A 22237-nucleotide genomic window follows, 5' to 3' on the forward strand; every position below is an offset into this window, starting at 1 on the left:
ACTGCTGCTGAAGAGAAAGGTCCCACTTGGAGTTTGTGGCAAAGAGCATCAGGATAGACCCAAATCCGACCCATGGGATTTTGGAGTCGAGCATATAAGGTGTCTGAAGAGCACTACACACCAACTGAGAAGGAAATCTTAGCCATGTATGAGGGGGCTACTTCTGAAGTAGTTGGTACCGAAATACAGCTCCTTCTAACACCTCGCTTGCCAGTAATAAACTGGATGTTTAAAGGACAGGTTCCCTCCACCCATCATGCTACTGATGCCACTTGGAGTAAGTGGATTTCATTAATTACTCAACGAGCTCGAATGGGAAAACTCAGCACCCTGGAATCCTAGAAGTGATCATGGACTGACCTGAGGGTAAGAAGTTTGGGACATCACCTGCAGAAAAGGTGTTACGTGCTAAAGAGGCCCCACCATATAATGAGCTACCAGAAAAAGAAAAGAAATTTGCCCTATTCACAGATGGATCATGTCGTATTGTAGGGAAGCACCACAAATGGAATGCTGCTGTGTGGAGCCCCACATGACAAGTTGCAGAGGCCACTGAAGGTAAAGGAGAATCAAGCCAATTCGCAGAGGTAAAGGCTGTTCAGCTGGCTTTAGATGTGGCTGAACGGGAGAGGTGGCCAATGCTTCATCTTTATACTGATTCATGGGTGGTGGCAAATGCCTTATGGGGGTGGTTGCAGCAGTGGGAACAAAACAACTGGCAACGAAGGGGCAAACGTATTTGGGCTGCTGAACTGTGGAAAGACATTGCTGCCTGAATAAGGAACATTGTTGTAAAGGTGTGCCATGTAGATGCTCATGTGCCTAAAATTAAGGCTACTGAAGAATATGAAAATAAGCATCAGGTTGATCGAGCTGCCAAAACTGAGGTGGCTCAAATAGACTTGGACTGGCAGAACAAGGGTGAATTAATTCTAGCTCGGTGGGCCCATGAGACCTTGGGCCATCAAGGAAGGGATGCAACATATAAGTGGGCCAGAGACCGAGGGGTGGACTTAACTATGGACGCTATTGCTCAGGTTATTCATGACTGTGAAACATGCGCCATAATTAAACAAGCCAAGAAGATGAAACCTTTTTGGGGGGAAGGGCGATGGCAAAAGTATAAATATGGAGAGGCATGGCAGGTTGACTATATCACCTTGCCACAATCTCTCAATGGTAAGCGTTTTGTACTCACCATGGTGGAGGCAACCACTGGGTGGCTCGAAGCATATGCAGTACCCCATGCTACCACCCGAAACACCATATTAGGACTGCAGAAGCAAGTCCTGTGGCGGCATGGCACTCCGGAAAGAAGTGAACCAGATAATGTGACTGATTTCAAGAATTCCCTTGTAACTACTTGGGCCAAAAATCATGGCATTGAGTGGATTTACCACATTCCCTATCATGCACCGGCTTCTGGTAAAATTGAACGATTCAATGGGTTGTTAAAAAATATGTTGAAAGCAATGGGAGGCAGAACATTTAAATATTAGGAGAAACATTTAGCAGAAGCCACCTGGTTGGTCAACAATCGAGGATCTAGTAATCATAATGGTCCTAACCAATCCAGCTCCCTATGTATCGTAGAGGGAGATAAGGTCCCTGTAGTACACGTAAAGAGCATGTTGGGAAAAGCAGTTTGGGTCCTTCCAGCATCTGGAAAGGGCAAACCCCTCCGGGGTACTGTTTTTGCCCAGGGACCTGGGTGCACGTGGTGGATGATGCACAAAAATGGGAATGTCCAATGTGTACCACAAGGGAATTTGATGTTGGGGGAGTGCAGCCAGTAATTTATTTTATGTATAAGTAGAGCCTCAGAGATATATGACGAATGTCCAATTAGGTGCAGGACTTAAGATAGGTGGATTGATGTTGAGAGAACACTTTCTGTATTCCTAAACTAGGCAAGTTTTATTATTAATAGATTATGGTTGGCTAATGTTCTAGAGATTTTCTTAATTTCATGATTTTATTTCTATAAACAAATTTTCTATCTGGGCTCTATATCGTGCACTGGCCATGCATGTGTAGAGTACACATGGAAAGAAGTATGATTCAGAGGGAATCTGCTGCGGTGTCTGGGAAAGGATGAGTGCACCTTGACGTCTCTCTAGCACTGGTTTTCCCCTCCACCGCTATCATGTTCCTTTCTTCCTGGCAGTTTTGCCATTTCTCGGGTTAGTAAGTAATAGTGTGTTAGGTTATGGAGTTTTGTTCTCAGTTTAAGGATTTGCATGAAATAGATATAAATTGTTAAGAAAATAGTGTCGCTGATTGTTCATAACTATATGTGTGTTTTTGTGTATGAAGCATAATGTAATGATGTAGAATAAGAGGTGGAATGTCATGGTTTTGTAATTTTGCTATCAGTATTCCACATCATAACATCATGTAAAGCATGGATAATTTTACCGAATGTGCAGCTCACAGAAGAAGACTACATATCCCAGAGAACATCACGGTCAGGTATAAGTTACAGGACAAGGACACTATATAATCTCACTTCGGGGCTGGACTTGCTCCCTTGAATCCTCGGAGCCAGGAGGGAGCATGTGGGAGCCTTCCAGCCGTTTCGCCTAGAGCTACAGTAGGCCTCTCGGTTTCAGGACTCACTCTCTCTTCTATTTCGTTTCATTCATTAGCCTTAATTTCAATTATATTGTATTATATTGTGTTATCCTGTATTTCGATATAGTATTTAGTAAATAAGTGTGCCTCCTTAGATTGTTGCCGCTGTTTTCTTTTCCTTTTCCATTTTTCCCTTTCCTTTTTTTTTGGCTAGCTGCCCTGCGGGCCAGCTGTCCCCCTGTCACGGGTGCATGTAGATTTTCGCTTAACCTGTGACTCAGTATAAGGAAAATAAGTTGATAGAATTTAAAGTATGCATTAGAAGAAAAAGGTGAGAAAGACATTTTTTCTGAACCTTTCCCTTTTTTTGGCTCAGAGCTTGCTTCTTGAGACCTTTTTGGTGATAAGACTCTTAACTAACAACTGCAAATTATCTAGGGGACAAGTGGTGGGTGTCAGTGTGCCACAATAATTTCTGCTTATGATTGTAAAGATAAGCAGAAGCAGGACAAGCAGTCTTTTTCTGTGAGAATATTGCCCTTCCAGAAATAGTTGACGAGTAAACCTTCTGAAGTTGCATGGAGTGATATTTTTGATAACTTAGACGTGAGCACCTCTCCAGAAAGATCACTCCACATACTGAAACTTCAGTAAGAAATTTGAACCTTTTTTTGTGTATTCTTCTTGAAGTAGAGTGGAGTGATATTTTTTAACTTAAACATGCGTACCTATCCAAGAAGATCATTTCACTTACTAAAATTTATATTGTTTGAATCTTTTTCTGAGTACACCTCATGGGGAAGCAAGGAGAAAGAATTTTTACTTAAAACGCGTGTGCCTCTCCAAGAAGATCACGCCACATACAAAAAGCTACATTGTTTTCTGTATGCAAATCCTGGAGTTTCAAGGACTGATATGTGTGATAACTTGGATGTGTGCACCTCTCCAGGAAGCCCACTCCACATATTGAAACTTAATTGTGCTTTTGGAACTTTTTGTGAGCACCCCTCTTGTGTACACAGAAGAGAAAAGGCGGCGACAGAATAAAGGAAAAGGCGACATGTAGGGCAAATGAGGGCAATGACAGAGCCTTTATTTAACAAATAGGCGCTATGTGAAAAGATATCAAAAGGAATTAACTCACCCCTCCCAGAAAAAGTTTGGAGAAAAAGGATGTGTATAGGAATGTGATCCTCCCCCTTCAATACAGTCACGTCGCAGGAGAGAAGGGGGAGGTGGAAGGGGGGAACCAACGCAGACTCAGATTGCACACAAGTAGGGTGTCTCTAGACCACCCCGCCGTTCCAGGCACTCACATACTCTCGTAGCTCACCCATTGGTTCAGACTGTGACCCTGGAATTCCACTACACTCCAATCCTTCACAGCATGAATCAACGACTGAGCAGGTAGGGAGTGAGTGAGCTCCTGCAATTTGGTGACCTACAATAAAATGTACATCTTGATGCATGTACAATACCCAACGCAATGTAGAATGTTAAGACAATAAAAACAATTACTGACAGTCTTTTCTGTGGTTCTGTTGGGCCAGCACTTGATGTTCTTTATTGAGGCATATCTTCTTTAAGGAACAGTAGCAGTTCTGATTCATGCTTGCCAGTTCCCAAAAGTTCAGCAGTGCACCACAGAGTGTCACGATGTTTCCTTGTGGACACTGGAGCATGCTGGAGTGATGCTGCTCCTGCCGGTTATCCCGTGAACTTAGAAACTCAAGGGGAGAAAACAGATTTTTCACAGGTATGAGGAGGGGGAGGTCTGCCCTCCACAGTAAGATACAATATTTATTTTGGTCATGAGTCCTAACCATCGGACTCAAGCTACCCAGTGTGCGAATGTTTGTGATTGGGTCACTCCAGTCTTAGGAATGTAGGTTAGGTCTTTTACCCACCCGTGAATCGGTAAAGTTGTTTTAACAGTAGCCTCTGCATTCTGTGTAATTGGTTCTACCGCCAGCAAAGCAGAATAGGTAGCCAGTAACTGCTTTTCAACCATGCTGTATCTGTCTTCTGCTTCATGCCAAATCTGTGACCAGAACCTGATTAGGACTGGAACAGAAATCTGGCACTGCCACAGCCCCCAGCCAAACCCTTCTTGAGTTACATGCTGTATAGTTGTAATTACACAAATGTATAGTTGTAATTACAAAGTGAATGGATAGCTGGAGGGTATATAAGAAAAGACTCATCAGTGTTGAAGCTCACAGTCAAGATGGATGGCCCTTTTTGGTTAATCGATATAAAGGTTTTAGCAGTTGTGCAAAGTGGGGTATGAAGGATTGCCAGTATCTTAATATGCCCAAAAATTCCTGCAACTGCTTCTGTTTTGTGGGAACTGGGAATACTTGAATCTTATCTATGATTGCACTGGGTAACATCTTAGTCTTACCTGACCAGACAACACCCAGGAATTTAACTGATAGCTCCGGTCCTTGCACTTTTTGTGGATTTATAGCCCATCCTTTTTCCTGTGAATAAGTAATTAATGATGGTACTGTCTTCTCTAATGCCTCGGTTGAGTCAGAGGTTAGCATCAAATCATCGACGTAGTGGTACTTTTTGACAGTAGATGGTTTGTTCCAGTTTGCTAAGTCACGTGCCACCAAATTATGACAAAAAGTAGGTAGTAGTACTCAAATGCAATTTTGCAAGTTCTCCATAGAGGACCATAGGCTGGTATTTAATGGTATATCACTCTTGTTTGTCTGTGTTGCACGCATGCAGCCATTAACCATGCAATCAATGGGTGATTTTCTTCATTATGTTGGATGGCTGCATATAGTCTTTGTCTGAGCACAGGGTGAGTGGTAACGCATGTCACTTTTGAAATTTCTGGTCTATTCACTACACTTTCTGCCCCCATGTCATACAATCGGAGCAGCCACGATGGCATGCTCTCTCAGTTTTTGTGTTAAACCACTGAACTAAATCCATTAATTCATCTGCCATGTATAGGCGAGCTGTTACATGCAGCATGCTCTGGGCAGGGGGCCACTGGTCAGGGGGCAGCCCTGCTGGCCTATCCTGCGTTTTTGTTTTTTTTTGTTTTAACTGCTTAACTGTTAACAGCAGTGAGAACCTGGCTTAGTAAGGTCCACCGGTACAGGCTGGGGGACACCGGTACAGGCTGGGGGAAGACCTGCTGGAGAGGAGCTCTGCAGAGAGGGACCTGGGCGTCCTGGTGGATGACAGATTGTCCATGAGCCAGCAGTGTGCCCTTGTAGACAAAAAGGACAATGGCATACTGGGGTGCATTAAAAAGAGCGTGTCCAGCAGGTCGAGGGAGGTGATCCTCCTCCTCTACTCTGCAGTCGTGAGGCTTCATCTGGGATACTGTGACTAGTTCTGGGCTCCCCAGTACAAAAAAGACAGGGATCTCTTGGAAAGAGTCCAGTGGAGGGCCACTAAGATGGTGAAGGGCCTGGAGCATCTTCCCTACGAGGAGAGACTAAGCGAACTGGGTCTGTTTAGCCTTGAGAAAAGAAGGCTGAGAGGAGATTTGATCCAGGTTTATAAATACCTGAGGTGTGGGGGCCATAGTGGAGAGGCTGGTCTCTTTTCAGTAGTGCGTGGGGACAGGACTAGGGGTAATGGGATGAAAGTACAGCATAGGAAGTTCCGCACAAATGTGCGGAAGAACTTCTTTACGGTGAGGGTGATGGAGCACTGGAACAGGCTGCCCAGGGAGGTGGTGGAGTCTCCTTCTCTGGAGATATTTAAGACCCGCCTGGATGCCTACCTGTGTGACATGGTGTAGGGATCCTGCTTTGGCAGGGGGGTTGGACTTGATGATCTCTAGAGGTCCCTTCCAACCCCTACAATTCTGTGATTCTGTGATTCTGTGATTCTGTGGTCAAATCTGCAGCTGCCGATTCAGCACCCCATGAAGGCACATCACTTTTAACCTAACTTACTTTCCTTAATTCAGTATCCTTCAACTGAACATATACAAAGTGATTAATAAGAAAGCAACCAATCTGAGAATTTAAACTTTTATTAGTGTATTCACATATTAGGCAAACATAACACACATAAAGCTTATTTCTTACATTCACAAGTTCTATCAATACGCTAATCTACTGGCAAAACTAGTACAATGTGTTAACTGCTTTGCCAACTTTTAAAAGGCAGCTGGCCCACTTTTTCAAGGCTTGATTTTTTGGTATTATTTCTATGCCCTAGTCATTACAGCATAAAAATATGCATGACTATCCTCAATTCAGTCAACTGATTATAAGCTGTAACACTGAACACGTTTTGTTCACCAAGCTAAGTAATCACTAGCTGTACTAACAAAGTATAGTGCTAGTGTAATGGGTTTAACAATGAGAAAGTATAAAGGCAATCCTGCTACTGCCACGATAACAGAAGAATGACAGACAGCTAGATCACAAGATTGTTATTAAGATGTATATTTTTCAAGTCAGATTAACCCTGTTATACAGTTTCTCAACCCTTCCCCAACACAGACTTATTAAAAATATTCTGAAATATATTCTCCAGATATGGTGCAGCTGTAGTATCCAAGGTTTCACAATAACATGAACTGTAGTGAAGAACCTCCAAGTCCTTTTTTTGCTGGTCATACCTCAACAACCACTATCCTAGTAGTTTTGCAGAAGCAACTATTTTTAATAACAAGGCCAATTTTTACATAATGAATCTGTACAATCTGGTATTTCTGTAAGTTGTACAATGCCACTCAGATCAGAGACTTAACTTCTGTTACTGAAATATGTTAAGAAGTTGCATCTATTTAAAATCTATCCTAAAGATTCTAGTTTACTCAGGGAAAGGATTTTTCAACGTTTGGCTCCAAAATCTAAAACCAAGATTTTTAGTGATGTCTGTTTAATGAAATCATGCAAATATAAGGGGTAAGCCAATAACCTTCTGTATTTAATCCAGTATCCAATGCTATTGTCAATTCTCATTCCATGAAAAAAACAGTGGTTTCAGTGATCCAAGGCAAAAAAAAGTCCCAAATAAACAACTGACAGCAATATTGCTGGCAAGAGATGCTCAGATGGGTAAGGAAAAGTAGACACCCAGTGTGATGGATACTCAAAATTTACAGTATATGGGTTCCTTTTAGGCCCCATTAAGCATATATAAACTGTCTTGAGATTTCAGATAAATCTCAGACATTGCTTTCCCTTCCAACAGAGGGATTTTCTTTTTCTTTAAGGCAGAAGCAAAAAGTTAAGCTTTTATTTTTTAAAAGGTAAGTCTTAATTTTATGTTTAGGAGAACTTGATAATCTGCTTATATAAAAACATAAAAGAATAAAGGAGTTGACTTTTGGAATTTGATGAGAGATTTGCCCCAATCAAAAAACAAACCAAACATCTATTTACGGAAACTAAAATGTAGAAGAGCACAATACTGCAATATCTGAGATCACGACACGTAACCTGTATATATACTTAGCTATTCATGTTAATGATAAACCATTAGGACACTCATTTATATGCCCAATAAAAACATTAAGAATCTTTGGAACTGCCCCTTCTTCTTTCTAAAAAAAGATATTTCTATACATTAAATTTTCATCTAGTATCAGAGTATAGAAAACAGAATCCACAAGATGCTTTAATTGATGAGACCTCAAGTGCTGTTTTGTTGTTGTTGTTGGTGGTTTGTTTGTTTTTTTGTAAAAAAAAAAAACACCTTTTTGTACAGTAAACAGTTTATGGGGACCACACACAAATAATATGACAGATGAGCTGTTCTATGAAGTCTGTTGATGGGCCTTGTTATTTAGCCTACTGGTAGTGGAGGAAGGAATTCTATGACATGCTGGAGCAGCGTACTGAAGGGGAGCCCATCTGAGTCAATACTTTGTCCAACCATTGTAGAGGTCCATTCAGATGAAGTTCAATCCAGCAAGGAGTGCTTGTTACTGTTTGCCGCCTGAAAAATTAGTTGTAACAGGAGGGTCAGAAAGCAACTTTGCCTACTAAGAAGTTCTCCATCACACAATCCCTCATATGATGTTTCATCTATCCCTACTACACAAAGATAAAAAATTGCAACCATTACTATAAATGTATTAATGGTTCATCAAGCAGCCTTTGGAAAAAAAATACTCACCCCATATCTATAAGAAGCAACAATCAATCATAGAATCATGGAATCATAGAATGGTTTAGGTAGGAAGGGACCTTTAATATAATCTAGTTCCAACACCCCTGCTATAGGCAGGGACACCTCCCTGTAGACCAGGTTGCTCAAAGTCCTATCCAGCCTGGCCTTGAATACTTCCAGGGAGAGGGCATTCACAACCTCATTGGGCAACCACTTCCAGTGTCTCACCACTCTGACAGTAAATAATTTCTTCCTAGTATCTAGTCTAAATGCACCCTCTTTCAGTTTAAAACCATTTCCCCTTGTCCTGCTGCTACCTCCCCAGCTTTCCTGTAGGCCCCCTTCAGATACTGGAAGGCTGCTATAAGGTCTTCTCAGAGCCTTCTCTTCTCCAGACTGAAGAGCCCCAGCTCCCAGCTTGTTTGCATAGGCAAGATGCTCCAGGCCTCTGATAACCTTCATGGCCCTCCTCTGGACCTGCTCCAACAACTCTGTCCTTCTTGTGTTGGGGGCTCCAGAACTGGACACAGTACTCCAGGTGGGGTCTTACAAGAGCAAATAATAACAATACAAATGACTTTTTTTTTTTTTTTTTGAAATACATCAAGAAGCATTAGAACAGGGTAACCAGGAAAGTGGTGAAGCCACTGTCCCTGGAGATGCTCAAGAACAGAGGATATGTGGCACTTGGGGGACATGGCTAGAGCGCATGCTAGAGATGGGTTGGGGTTCGTGATCTTAGAAGACTTCTTCAACCTTAAAGACCTTATAACATTCTGCTCTATAGAGTAAGATAACTTAAGCAAATGTTGCACGTGCCTTAGTAAATGCCTTACTCCTAAAAAGGAAGACAAAACTGAAAACTTTGCACCCATTTAGGCGATCAGGTCACAGACAGCTAAACACAGGGAATATCTGTACCTTTTAAGAGTTTACAAGCATAATTATGCTTGAATTTAATTGACTACTAAAAGAAAAAAGAAAAAGAAATGCTTGGCTCTGCACATGTGGTGTGGTTCAACGCTTACTACTGCAGCTTTGTGGCAAGGTGATATAAACAACCTGCCACGCCTCCCCATATTTATACTTTTGCCATCGCCCTTCCCCCCAAAAAGGTTTCATCTTCTTGGCTTGTTTAATTATGGCGCATGTTTCACAGTCATGAATAACCTGAGCAATAGCATCCATAGTTAAGTCCACCCCTCGGTCTCTGTCCCACTTATATGTTGCATCCCTTCCTTGATGGCCCAAGGTCTCATGGGCCCACCGAGCTAGAAATAATTCACCCTTGTTCTGCCAGTCCAAGTCTATTTGAGCCACCTCAGTACTGGCAGCTCGATCTATCTGATGGTTACTTTGTTGTTCTTCAGTAGCCCTACTCTTGGGAACATGAGCATCCACATAGCACACCTTTACAATCATATTCTTTTTTCAGGCAGCAATGTCTTTCCACAGTTCAGCAGCCCAAATAGGTTTACCCCTCTGCTGCCAGTAGATTTGTTCCCACTACTGTAACCACTCCCATAAAGCATTTGCCACCATCCATGAGTCAGTGTAAAGATAAAGCATTCGCTACCTCTCCGATTCAGCAACATCTAAGGCCAGCTGAAGAAGAAGATTCTCCTCTTCCTTCGGTGACCTCTGTAACTTGTCATATGGGCTTTCCATCTGCAATGCTTCTGTCATGATTTTGCAATTTTTGCTATTGGCATTCCACATCATAACATCACGTGGAGCACAGAAAAGAAGAACTACACGTCCCAGAGGACCTCACAGTCAGAGAGGGAAATACGTCAAAGAAGTGATGCTCACTCTCTCTCTCACTGCCTGGCAGAGGGTGTGGGAGTGCTTCCAAGCAGTGTGCCTTCAATTTCTAAGTAGGCTTCTCAGTCTTTGGAAACCTCTCTCTCTCTTATTTTACTTGATTTACCACTCTCAGTTTCAATTAGATCATATTATACTGTGTTATCTTGCATTCCGATACCACAGTAAAAGAATTTTTTCTCCTTAGATTGTTGCCACTGCCTTATTTGTTTCCTTGACCCCAGCTCCCATCTCCCTGACAATTTTCACTTTTCCCCTCCCATTTTTGGGTTCAGGGGGCCCACGGGCCTACTGCCCCCATGTAACAGACATAGATTGATCTAGATAAATCCGTGTCAGCTTCCTAAAAATACAACATGATAAAACTGTGAACAGGTCATGATATTTCTTTTTATTTTCTGGTAATTCATTGAAGGGTGGGGCCTCTTTAGCACGCAATACCGCTTCTGCTGGTGATGTTCCAAACTTTTCACCTTCAGACCAGTAGAAGATCTTGATTCTCCTTTACCTTCAGCGTCCTCTGCAATTTGTCGTGTGGGGCTCCATACAGCAGCTTTTCATCTGTGATGCTTTCCCACAATATGACAATCCATCAGTAAACATGATAAATTTCTTTTCATCTTCTGGTAATTCAATATATGGCAGGGCCTCTTTAGCACATGACACCTCTTCTCCTGGTGATGTGCTAAACCTTTTGCCTTCCGGCCAGTCCAAAATCAACACCAAGATTCCCGGGAAGCTGAGGTTCCCCATCTGCACTTGTGTAATCAGTACAATCCATTGACTCCAAGTGATATCAGTAGAATGATGGGTGGAGGGAACTGGATTTAAACTGGATGTTTAAATCCAGTTCAGCACTGGCAGTTGAGGTGCCAGAAAGAGCTGCGTTTCAGTACCAACTACTTCAGAAGCAGCCCAAAACCCCTCATACGTGGCTAAGATCACCTTCTCAGTTGGAGTGTAGCACTGTTCAGACCCCTTGTACACTCAACTCCAAAATCCCAGGGGTCAGCCTCAGGTCTCTGCTGAAGCTCTTCGCAGCAAACTCCAAGTGGGACCTTTCTCTCCAGCAGCGTGTGGAGGATGTTCTTTACATCCTGTCCCATCCATACTGGCCCCAGGGCCATGGCATGGGCTACCTCCTGTTTAATCTGTTCAAAAGCCTGCTGCTGCTCAGGGCCCCATGTAAAATCATTCTTCTTCTGCATCACCTGATAAAGGGGGCTTACAATAAGGCAATAGTTTGGAACACGCATCCTCCAAAAGTGCACTACACCCAGGAAAGACCGCGTCTCTATCATGCTAGTGTGTGGAGACATAGCAGTGATTTTGTCAGTCAAATCTGCTGGGATGTGATGACACTGTCATGGTTTTGTAATTTTTGCTGTTGGTATTCCACATCATGACATCATGTGGAGCCAACAAGAACTGCACGTCCCAGAGGACCTCATGGTCAGAGAGAGAAACACGACACGGAAGTGACACTGGCTCTCTCTCTCTCACTGCCTGGCAACGGGTATGAGTGTGCTTCCAAGTCGTGGTGCCTTCAGTTTCAAATTACACTTCTCGGTCTTCAGAAACCTCTCTGTCTCTCTTATTTTACTTGATTTATTAGCCTCAGTTTCAATTAGATTGTAATTAATAAAATAAGTTTTCTTCCTTAGATCATTGCCGCTTCTTGGTTTGTTTCCTTGAACCCAGCTCCCATCTCCCTACCCCTTTCCCTTTTTCCCTTCCCATTTGTCAGGGGCCAGGGGGCCCACGGGTCTACTGGCCCCCTGCAACGGACATAGCCTGATCTAGATAACACTGTGACAGTTTTTTGGTGAAGAATGCGGGCATAAGCATAAGATTTTAAAGTTAATTAGTAAAAAAGGAAAAAAAAAAAAAAAAAAAAAAAAGGATTTATTTAATCTAAAGACTACAAAAGCACTACTATTTGACCTTCATAGATTAGACTGTAGTCTGGGCAGTTTGCCAAACTCCGGACACCGTACAGAGTGTTTTTGTTTTTACCTTCCCTTTTCAGCAGCTACCAGCTATGAATCCACTCTCAATTCCAGCTGCTCAGTTTAAGGGATTGAAAGCAATTATGATCTTCTCAACGTGCTGGCTGACTGTCAATGCCATGATTTATTGTTGTGGAATTGCGTTCATATACTACCAAATAAGGGCACTGATGGAGACACCTGCCTGGTACTTATATGTAATGTGGTATAATTTGAATTTTGACACATCCCAGATGGAGTAGCTAATTTTACAGACACCTGCAACAGAGATGGAATAGACAATTTTACAAACACCACGATGTTCAATCCGGTTTCGAGGCTGTCTTCTCAATTTGCCACACGCTTTTTGAAAACCGAGTTAGTGCTCATGTTATTGAGCTCCCTGAATGTACTCCTCTCCATTTGTTCAATGCAAAAGTCTCCTCCAAAACCAGAGAATGCTGACTGGCAGGGAATATGGAGAGGTCAAGGAAAAATCTTAGAAGTGCAGGGGCTCGCAATTCATGGGATTTCACTCTTGAACACCTGAGGGATCCTGAGAAACTAAGTTAGTATTTGAGTCAGGGACGGTGCAGCTTAGATAGATCTAAGGAGGTACGACTTATTAGGGGCTTGTCTTGTGCTTACAGTGCTCTATATAATACTGTCCTGGAAAGAGAAAGTTTCCGAGTTGAGGTTCAAGCCAAAAGGGGAAATCCCCAAGTCAAATCTGATCAGTCACAGGAGGCACCAGTAACAATGTCAGTTGACCCTGTGGAAGGCAAGAAATGGAAATGGGTGTCCTTCTGCCTAGAACGGAAAAAAAAAGAAGCAGAGGAGGAGGCAGCAGAAGATCCAGGTGCTGGGTCTGCATCAGCATCGAGAAAGGTAAAAGGAAAAGCTAAGAGGCATGAAGAAGAGAGTGATGAGGAGGAAGTCTCTATTACTGTTCGTCGGCATCTGAAGATGACTGAAATCCAAGGCTCAAAAAAGGAGTTCACATGGCGCCAGAATGAATCTCTTGTTACCTTGTTGCTTCACTGTTGGGACAGTGGAGCCAGTAGCTTGTCTCTAGATGGTAATGAGGATCGTCAACTAGGAGGCATTTCCAGAGACCCAACTATTGACAGATGGATTAGCAGATGTAGGGATGGGGCTGCCACCCTCTGGGAGCGAATGTTAGTGGCTGTGAAGGCAATGCTTCCCTTCAAAGACAATCTGAAGCCTCTGATGAAAAAGTGGGATGCAATTGAAAAAGGCATCCAGTATTCGAGGGAAATAGCGGTAGTGGAAATGTTGTATAACCCTAATTTTGATCCTAGCAATCCTCGCCAAGACCATGATCCTGAGAGAGTGAGGACGACGCCTGATATATGGCAGAAACTCACCAAAACAGCACCAGAAAGGTACACTGTTACACTAGCAGCAACGTTTCAAAGGTATGAGGAACAAGATAGAAGAACCCTAGTTTTTAAATTGGTTCTTATACTGCAAAACTTTAAACAACAGTTACCTCCATCTCACGTCTCTGTTTTGGCCATCTCAGAAGTAACAAACAGACTGAATGAAGTGGAAGAGCAAGTGTCTCAGTTAATTAATAGTGATGATCCTGTAGTAGTATCAGACACGACTGATAGAGGTCAATCCCCGTACGGGCCACCAGGTCTAATGAAGGAGCTGATCAAATTAGTCCAGTCCTACTCCTCACCAGTATCATCAGAAATCTCAGCTATTAGACGCACACCCTTTCCAGCTCGAGCAAGGAACATCAGTATGATTGCATCGTATGTTTCCATGTGGCGTTACTGACGTGACCACGGAGAAGACATGAGGAAGTGGCATGATCAGCCTACTCCTGTACTACGACTACGGGTGACAGAACTACAAAACAGACCAACCACCAGTACAGCTGCTCCAGTTACTACAGGTAATGCATAGAGGGGCTCTGCCTTCAGTCAGGGGACGGAAAGGGATAATATTCGGGGGTTGGACTCGATGATCTCTAAGGTCCCTTCCAAACCGCAAGAGACTATTACTATTACTATTACTATATACAGTTTATTGGACGATGTGGATTCAATGGCCTGGCACATAAGAACCACAGAAAGATAAGGCACTGGTGCATACTGGTGCACAGTGTATTCTAATGCCCTGGAGTCATGAAGGGACAGAATCAATCCATATTTCTGGAGTGACTGGGGGCTCTCAAGAACTGAATGTGTTGGAGGCCGAAATAATTCTCACTGGAAAAGACTGGCAAAATTGTGACTGGCCCAGGGGCTCCATGTTACCTCAGAAGGGGGCATTTCAAGGATCCTAAAAGGAATTGATGGGTCTTTGGAATAGCTACTGTAGATATGAACAACATTAAGCAGCTGTCTGTTCTGCCTGGCCTGTCATAGGACCCATCTATTGAGGGACTGTTGCGAGTTAAAGAGCAGCAGGCACCAATTGCTACAAAGACAGTGCACAGACGGCAGTACTGCACCGACAGGGATTCCTTGCTCCCCATTCATGATTTGATTCGCCAGCTGGAGAATCAGGGAGTGATCAGAAAAACTCACTCACCTTTTAACAGCCCCATATGGCCAGTGCGTAAAGCCAGTGGAGAATGGAGGCTGACAGTAGACTACCGTGGCCTGAATGAGGTCACACCCCCACTGAGTGCTGCTGTGCCGGACATGTTAGAACTCCAGTACGAGATGGAGTCAAAAGCAGCCAAATGGTATGCCACCACTGACATTGCCAATGCCTTCTTCGCTGTTCCTTTGGCCGCAGAATGTAGGCCACAGTTTGCCTTCACCTGGAGGGGCATTCAGTATACTTGGAACCGTTTGCCCCATGGGTGGAAACACAGACCAACCATTTGCCATGGGTTGGTCCAAACTGTATTGGAACAGGGTGGTGCTCCTGAACACCTGCAGTACACTGATGACGTTGTGTGGGGCAATACAGCAGAGGAAGTTTTCACAAAAGGAAAGCAAATAATACAAATTCTTCTACAATCTGGTTTTGCTTGAACTGGAAATTCATTTCCTAGGTATAAAGTGGCAGGATGAATGTCGTCACATCCCAACAGATGTGATCTACAAAATCACTGCCATGTCTCCACCAACTAGCAAGAAAGAAACACAATCTTTCCTGGGTGCAGTGGGCTTTTGGAGGATGCACATTCCAAACTACAGCCTCATTGTAAGCCCCCTTTATCAGGTGACGTGGAAGAAGAATGATTTTGCATGTGGCACTGAGCAGCAACAGGATTTTGAACAGATTAAACGAGAGATAGCCCATGCTGTAGCCCTGGGGCCAGTACGGACAGGACAGGATGTAAAGAACATCCTCTACACTGCTTCTGGAGAGAAAAGTCCCACTTGGAGTTTGTAGCAAAGAGCCTCAGGAGAAACCCAAGGCCGACCCATGGGATTTTGGAGTCAAGCGTACAAGGGGTTTGATGAGTGCTACACTCTTCTGAGAAGGAGATCTTAGCCGCGTATGAGGGGGTTCGGGCTGCTTCCGAAGTAGTTGGGACTGAAACACAGCTCCTTTTGGCACCTCGACTGCCAGTGCTGAACTGGATGTTCAAAGGACAGATTCCCTCCACCCATCATGCTACCGATGTCACCTGGAGCAAGTGGATTATGCTGATTAAACAATGAGCACAGATGGGGAAACTCAATCATCCAGGAATTTTAGAGATGATCATGGAGTGGCCTAAAGGTAAGAAGTTTGGAACATCACCAGCAGAAGAGGTTTCACGTGCTAAAGGGGCCCCACCATACAACAAACTACCAGAAAATGAAAAGAAATATGCCCTGTTCACTGATGGATCGTGTTCTATTGTAGGGAAGCACTGCAAATGGAAAGCTGTTGCGTGGAGTCACACACAACAGGTTGCAGAGACCACTGAAGGTAAAGGAGAATCAAGTCAGTTTGCAGAGGTAAAGGCTGTCCAGCTGGCTTTAGATGTTGCTGAATGGGAGAGGTGGCCAATGCTCTATCTTTATAGTGACTCATGGATGGTGGCAAATGCCTTGTGGGGGTGGTTACAGCAGTGGGAACAAAATAACTGGCAACGGAGGGGTAAACCTATTTAAGCTGCTGAACTGTGGAAAGACATTGCTGCCCGAACAAAAGATATGGTTGTAAAGGTGCATCACATGCCCAAGGGTCAGGCTACTGAAGAACAACAAAATAAGCATCAGGTAGATCGAGCTGCCAGAATTGAGGTGGCTCAAATAGACTTGGACTGGCAGAATAAGGGTGAATTATTTCTAGCTCTGTGGGCCCATGAGACCTTGGGCCATCAAGGAAGGGATGCAACATATAAGTGGGCCAGAGACCGAGGGGTGGACTTAACTATGGACGCTATTGCTCAGGTTATTCATGACTGTGAAACATGCGCCATAATTAAACAAGCCAAAAGGATGAAACCTCTCTGGGGGGAAAGGGCGATGGCAAAAGTATAAATATGGGGAGGCGAGGAAGGTTGATTATATCACCTTGCCACGATCTCGCAGTGGTAAGTGTTATGTGCTTACCATGGTAGAGGCAACCACTGGGTGGCTTTAAACATACACAGTACCCCATGCTACTGCTCGAAACACCATATTGGGTCTTGAGAAACAAGTCCTGTGGCGACATGGTACCCCAGAATGAATTGAGTCTGATAATGGTACACATTTCAAAAATTCCCTTATAAATACTTGGGCCAAAGATTATGGCACTGAGTGGATTTATCATATCCCCTACAATGCACCAGCTTCTGGTAAAATTGAACGATATAATGGGTTGTTGAAAACTATGTTGAAAGCAATGGGTGGTGGAACATTTAAGCACTAGGAGAAGCATTTGGCAGAAGCCACTTGATTGGTCAGTACTAGAGGATCTGTCATTCGTGATGGTCCTAGCCATTCTAGCCCCCTACACACTATAGAAGGAGATAAGGTCCCTGTTGTACATGTAAAGAACATGTTGGGAAAAGCTGTTAGGGTCCTTCCAGCCTCTGGAAAGGGCAAACCTATCCGTGGAACTGTTTTTGCTCAGGGACCTGGGTGCACTTGGTGGGTGATGCAGAAGGATGGGGATGTTCAGTGTGTACCACAAGGGAATTTGATGTTGGGGGAGTGCAGTCAGTAATTCTATGTATATATGTATATATTTTCATGTGTAGTGTATTTTAGTTATTATAGTTATACATGTAGTTATATTACATTTAATTGTACTATTTAGTTATCATAGTTTTATATATGAGTATATATGTATATAAATACATAGCATGATGTAATAATGTAGAATAAGGGGTGGAATGTCATGGTTTTGTAATGTTGCTGTCAATATTCCACATCATAACATCATGCGCAGTATGGATCATTAAAAGGTTCATACTCCAGTTCTGTGGAATAACAACACTGCGAATACTCAGCTCTCAGAAGAAAACTACGTATCCCAGAGGACTTCGCAGCCAGAGATAAGCCACCAGAGGAGGACATATGTAATCTTGCTCCCAGGCTGGAGTTCTCTCTCTCTTGGACTCTCGGAGAGTGGGAAGCGTTCCAGCCGTGTCGCCTAGAGTTTATAGTAGGCCTCTCTGTTTTCGGGGACTATCTCTCTCTCTCTGTTTTGTTCACAGAATTGTAGGGGTTGGAAGGCGTCCAGGCGGGTCTTAAATATCTCCAGAGAAGGAGACTCCACCACCTCCCTGGGCAGCCTGTTCCAGTGCTCTGTCACCCTCACTGTAAAGAAGTTCTTCCGCACATTCGTGCGGAACTTCCTATGCTGTACTTTCATCCCATTACCCCTAGTCCTATCCCCACGCACTACTGAAAAAAGACCAGCCTCACCACTATGGCTCCCACACCTCAGGTATTTATAAACCTGGATCAAGTCCCTTCTCAGCCTTCTTTTCTCAAGGCTAAACAGACCCAGTTCCCTAAGTCTCTCCTCATAGGGGAGATGCTCCAGGCCCTTCACCATCTTAGTGGCCCTCCGCTGGACTCTTTCCAAGAGATCCCTGTCTTTTTTGTACTGGGGAGCCCAGAACTGGACACAAAATTCCAGATGAGGCCTCACCAGGGCAGAGTAGAGGGGGAGGATCACCTCCTTCGACCTGCTGGACACGCTCTTTTTAATACACCCCAGTATGCCATTGGCTTTTTTGGCTACAAGGGCACACTGCTGGCTCATGGTCAATCTGTCGTCCACCAGGACGCCCAGGTCTCTCTCTGCAGAGCTCCTCTCCAGCAGGTCTTCCCCCAGCCTGTACTGGTGCATGCAATTATTTCTACCAAGGTGCAAGACTTTACACTTGCTTTTGTTAAACCTCATCCGGTTTCTTACTGCCCAGCTCTCCAGCCTGTCCAAGTCTCGCTGAATGGCAGCACAGCCTTCAGGCATGTCAGCCAATCCTCCCAACTTCGTGTCATCAGCAAACTTGCTGAGGGTGGTCACTATCCCCTCATCAAGGTCGTTGATGAAGATGTTGTACAAGACCGGACCCAGTACAGACCCCTGGGGGACGCCGCTAGTTACAGGCTTCCAGCCAGACACCACACCGCCAACGACAACCCTCTGCACTCTGCCAGTCAGCCAATTCTCGACCCACTACTCCGTCCACTCATCTATCCCATACTTTCTCAGCTTTGTTATAAGGATGTCATGGGGGACAGTATCAAAAGCCTTACTGAAATCAAGGTAGACTACATCTACCGCCCTCCCCCTGTCCACCCAGCTATTGACATCTTCATAAAAGGCCACCAGGTTGGTCGAGCACGACCTCCTCTTGGTGAACCCATGCTGGGTACTTCTGATAACCTCCTTATCACCCAGTTGTCTGGAGATGGCATCCAGCACAAGCTGTTCCATCACCTTCCCTGGGACAGAGGTGAGGCTAACTGGCCTATAGTTACCCGGATCTTCCTTCTTGCCCTTTTTGAAGACTGGAGTGACATTGGCCGTCCTCCAGTCTTCAGGCACCTCCCCAGTTCTCCAAGACCTCTGAAAGATTACAGAGAGCGGCTCAGCAATGACCTCCGCCAGCTCTCTCAGCACCCGCGGATGCACCCCATCAGGTCCCATGGATTTATGGACCTTAATGTTTCCTAGGCACTCACGGACCACCTCTTCCCTGACTAAAGGGAAATCTCCCATTCCCCAGACTCTCTCATCAACCTCCAGGGTCCGGGATTCCTGAGGGAGAGCCCTTTCACTAAAGACAGAAGCGAAGAAGGCGTTCAGTATTTCCGCCTTCTCAGCATCCCCTGTTACCAGAGCGCCCCCCTCACTTAGTATGGGGCCCACATTCTCCCTAGCCTTCCTTTTGCTGTTAACGTATTTTAAAAAGCCTTTTTTATTATCCTTTATCTCCTTAGCTAGATTCAACTCCAGGTGGGCTTTGGCCTTCCTGGTCGCATCTCTGCAGTCCCTGACTACATTCTTGTATTGTTCCCAAGTGGTCAGACCCTTTTTCCACATATCATGTACTTTCTTCTTCCCGCGGAGCTTGCACATGAGCTCCTTACTCATCCACGCAGGTCTCCTTGCACCTTTTCCCGATTTCTTAGTCACAGGGACGCACCGATACTGAGCTTGGAAGAAGAGCCGTTTAAACGCTAACCAGCTCTCACAGGCCCCCTTGCCTTCTAGCACCCTGGCCCACGGGATAGCCCCAAGTAGGTCCCGAAGGAGATCAAAGTTGGCTCTCCTAAAGTCCAGGGTAGCAATCCTACTTTTTGCTTTGCTTCCTCCACTCAGGATCTCAAACTCCACCATCTCATGGTCATTACATCCCAAGCTGCCCCCAACTTTTACTTCCTTAACAAGTCCTTCCTTATTGGTGATAATCAGGTCCAGCAACGCCCCACTCCGTGTCGGTTCCTCTACCACCTGCATCAGGAAGTTATCTTCAATGCACTGCAAGAATTGTCTGGACCGCGCATGCCTGGCCATGTTGGTCGTCCAGCAAATATCTGGATAATTGAAATCCCCCATAAGTATCAGTGCCTGGGAGCGTTCGATTTATTAGCCTCAATCATATTGTATTATATTGTGTTATCTTGGATTCTGATATCATATTTAGTAAAATAAGTTTTCCTCCTTAGATTGCTGCCGCTGTTCTCTTTTCCCATTCTCCTTTTCCGTTCCTTTTCAGGCCAGGGGCCCTACAGGACGGCTCCCCTCTGTCACGGGCACAGGTAGATCTAGGTAATCCGTGACAACAATATTCCTTAAGGACAGAAGATAGAGAGGGAATACATACTATAATTGACTGATTCATAAAGCATGGCCTGCTTGTAGAGTGTAAATCAAAATACAACACACTGATATTACCAGTAAGAAAGCCTGTTGCAAGTTACAAAGTGGTACAATACTAAAAGGCAATTAACAAGATAGCAGAGGACTTATATGGGTTAGCTACTAGAGGATATACTTTGCTCACCAAAATATACACTGAACTAACATGGTTTACTGTCCTGGATTTGAAGAATCCTCTTTTCTGCTTGCCACTAGCTGCGGAAAGCCAGCTGTTATTTGCTTTAGAATGGGATTCACAGCTTACATGGACTGTTCTTCCACAGGGATTTAAGAATAGTTCTACAATATTTGGGAATCAGTTGGCAAAGGACTTGGAGCAGTGGGAGTACCCATCTGATGCAGGGGTACTGTTACAATGTGTGGATGTTCTTCTGATAGCTACAGAAACAAAGGATTCATGTTTGAAGTGGACAGTTAGTTTGCTGAATTTCCTTGGACTTAATGGGTATTGAGTTTCTCCACAGAAGGCACAAGTGGCTCAACAGCAAGTGATGTACCTGGGATACGAGATCGCTGTGGGGACGAGGATGCTGGGACCTGCCTGGAAAGAGGCTATTTGTCAAACCCCTCAACCACACACTTCTAAAGAGCTGTGAATATTGCTCGGAATGATGGGATAGTGCCTTTTACAGATACCTAACTACAGAATAATGGTAAAACTGCTTTATGTGATGCTAATATCTTGCCCAATGGATCTCATTTGGAATGGGGAGGCCAGAAGAGTATTTTGATAGTTGAAACAGGAGTTGATGAAGGCCCCAGCCTTGGGACTTCCAGATGTGTCACTAAGACTTCTCTAAACAGCTTGATGAAGTAAGCAAAGAATGGCCTGGATGCCTAAGGGCTGTGGCTGCCTTGGTAATCAATATCCAAGAGGCACGAAAGTTTACAATGGGGTAGAAGATAACTGTAATGTTATCCCACACGGTTTCTACAGTGCTGGAGGTAACAGGGGGGCATTGGCTTTCCCCTCAGAGATTTCTGACATATCAAGGTATTTTAGTGGAGCAATATGGTGTAGAAATAACAGTAACAAATATTATAAACCTGGCTGCCTTTCTTAGCTGTATATTCCAGTCACTTAGACCTGAAAGAAGAACTGCTGGAGGATGTGGAAGATACCTGGTACACAGATGGGAGCAGCTTTGTTCAACAAGGGATTCATAAGGCAGGATATGCGGTAACAACTGTCGACAATGTAATAGAGGCTAAAGCTTTTACTCCGAACAACTCAGCACAGAAAGCTGAAATAATAGCCCTCACAAGGGCCCTAGAATTAGCAAAAGGGACAGAGATAAACATATGGACTGACTCAAAATATGCCTTTAGCGTTGTTCATGCGCATGGAGCAATATGGAAAGAAAGAGGACTGTTGTCAACCCGAAGGAAAAGTATTAAACATGCTGAGGAAATACTCAGGCTCCTGGATGCAGTACAAC

At 44.2% G+C, this 22237-nt stretch overlaps 2 protein-coding genes and 1 pseudogene across 13 annotated transcripts in view; 1 reads left to right on the top strand and 2 right to left on the bottom strand.

The window, feature by feature from the left end:
• Positions 1-22237, bottom strand: part of LOC146762682 (SMAD family member 2-like) — a 153932-nt gene that overhangs the window by 11559 nt on the left and 120136 nt on the right. For 11 of the 12 annotated variants that reach the window (XM_085534025.1, XM_085533987.1, XM_085533984.1 and 8 more), the window contains one exon: positions 6568-8502. The exons of the other annotated variant lie outside the window; for it this stretch is intronic. In XM_085534025.1, the coding sequence (XP_085390151.1) occupies positions 8379-8502 (124 nt within the window). In that variant the 3' untranslated portion in view covers positions 6568-8378. Of the gene's footprint in view, positions 1-6567; positions 8503-22237 lie in introns of those variants that run through there. 12 annotated transcript variants of the gene reach the window in all.
• Positions 8533-20496, bottom strand: LOC146762683 (uncharacterized). Its single transcript, XM_085534107.1, has one exon. It carries the CDS (start codon positions 18879-18881, stop codon positions 18054-18056), a length of 828 nt encoding a protein of 275 aa, XP_085390233.1. The 5' UTR covers positions 18882-20496; the 3' UTR covers positions 8533-18053.
• On the top strand, positions 12542-14426 carry LOC146762684 (uncharacterized; annotated as a pseudogene).

Source organism: Coturnix japonica, chromosome 1 (assembly GCF_054131305.1).
Source record: "Coturnix japonica strain WE chromosome 1, WE-NBRP24, whole genome shotgun sequence".
Lineage (NCBI taxonomy): Eukaryota > Metazoa > Chordata > Aves > Galliformes > Phasianidae > Coturnix > Coturnix japonica.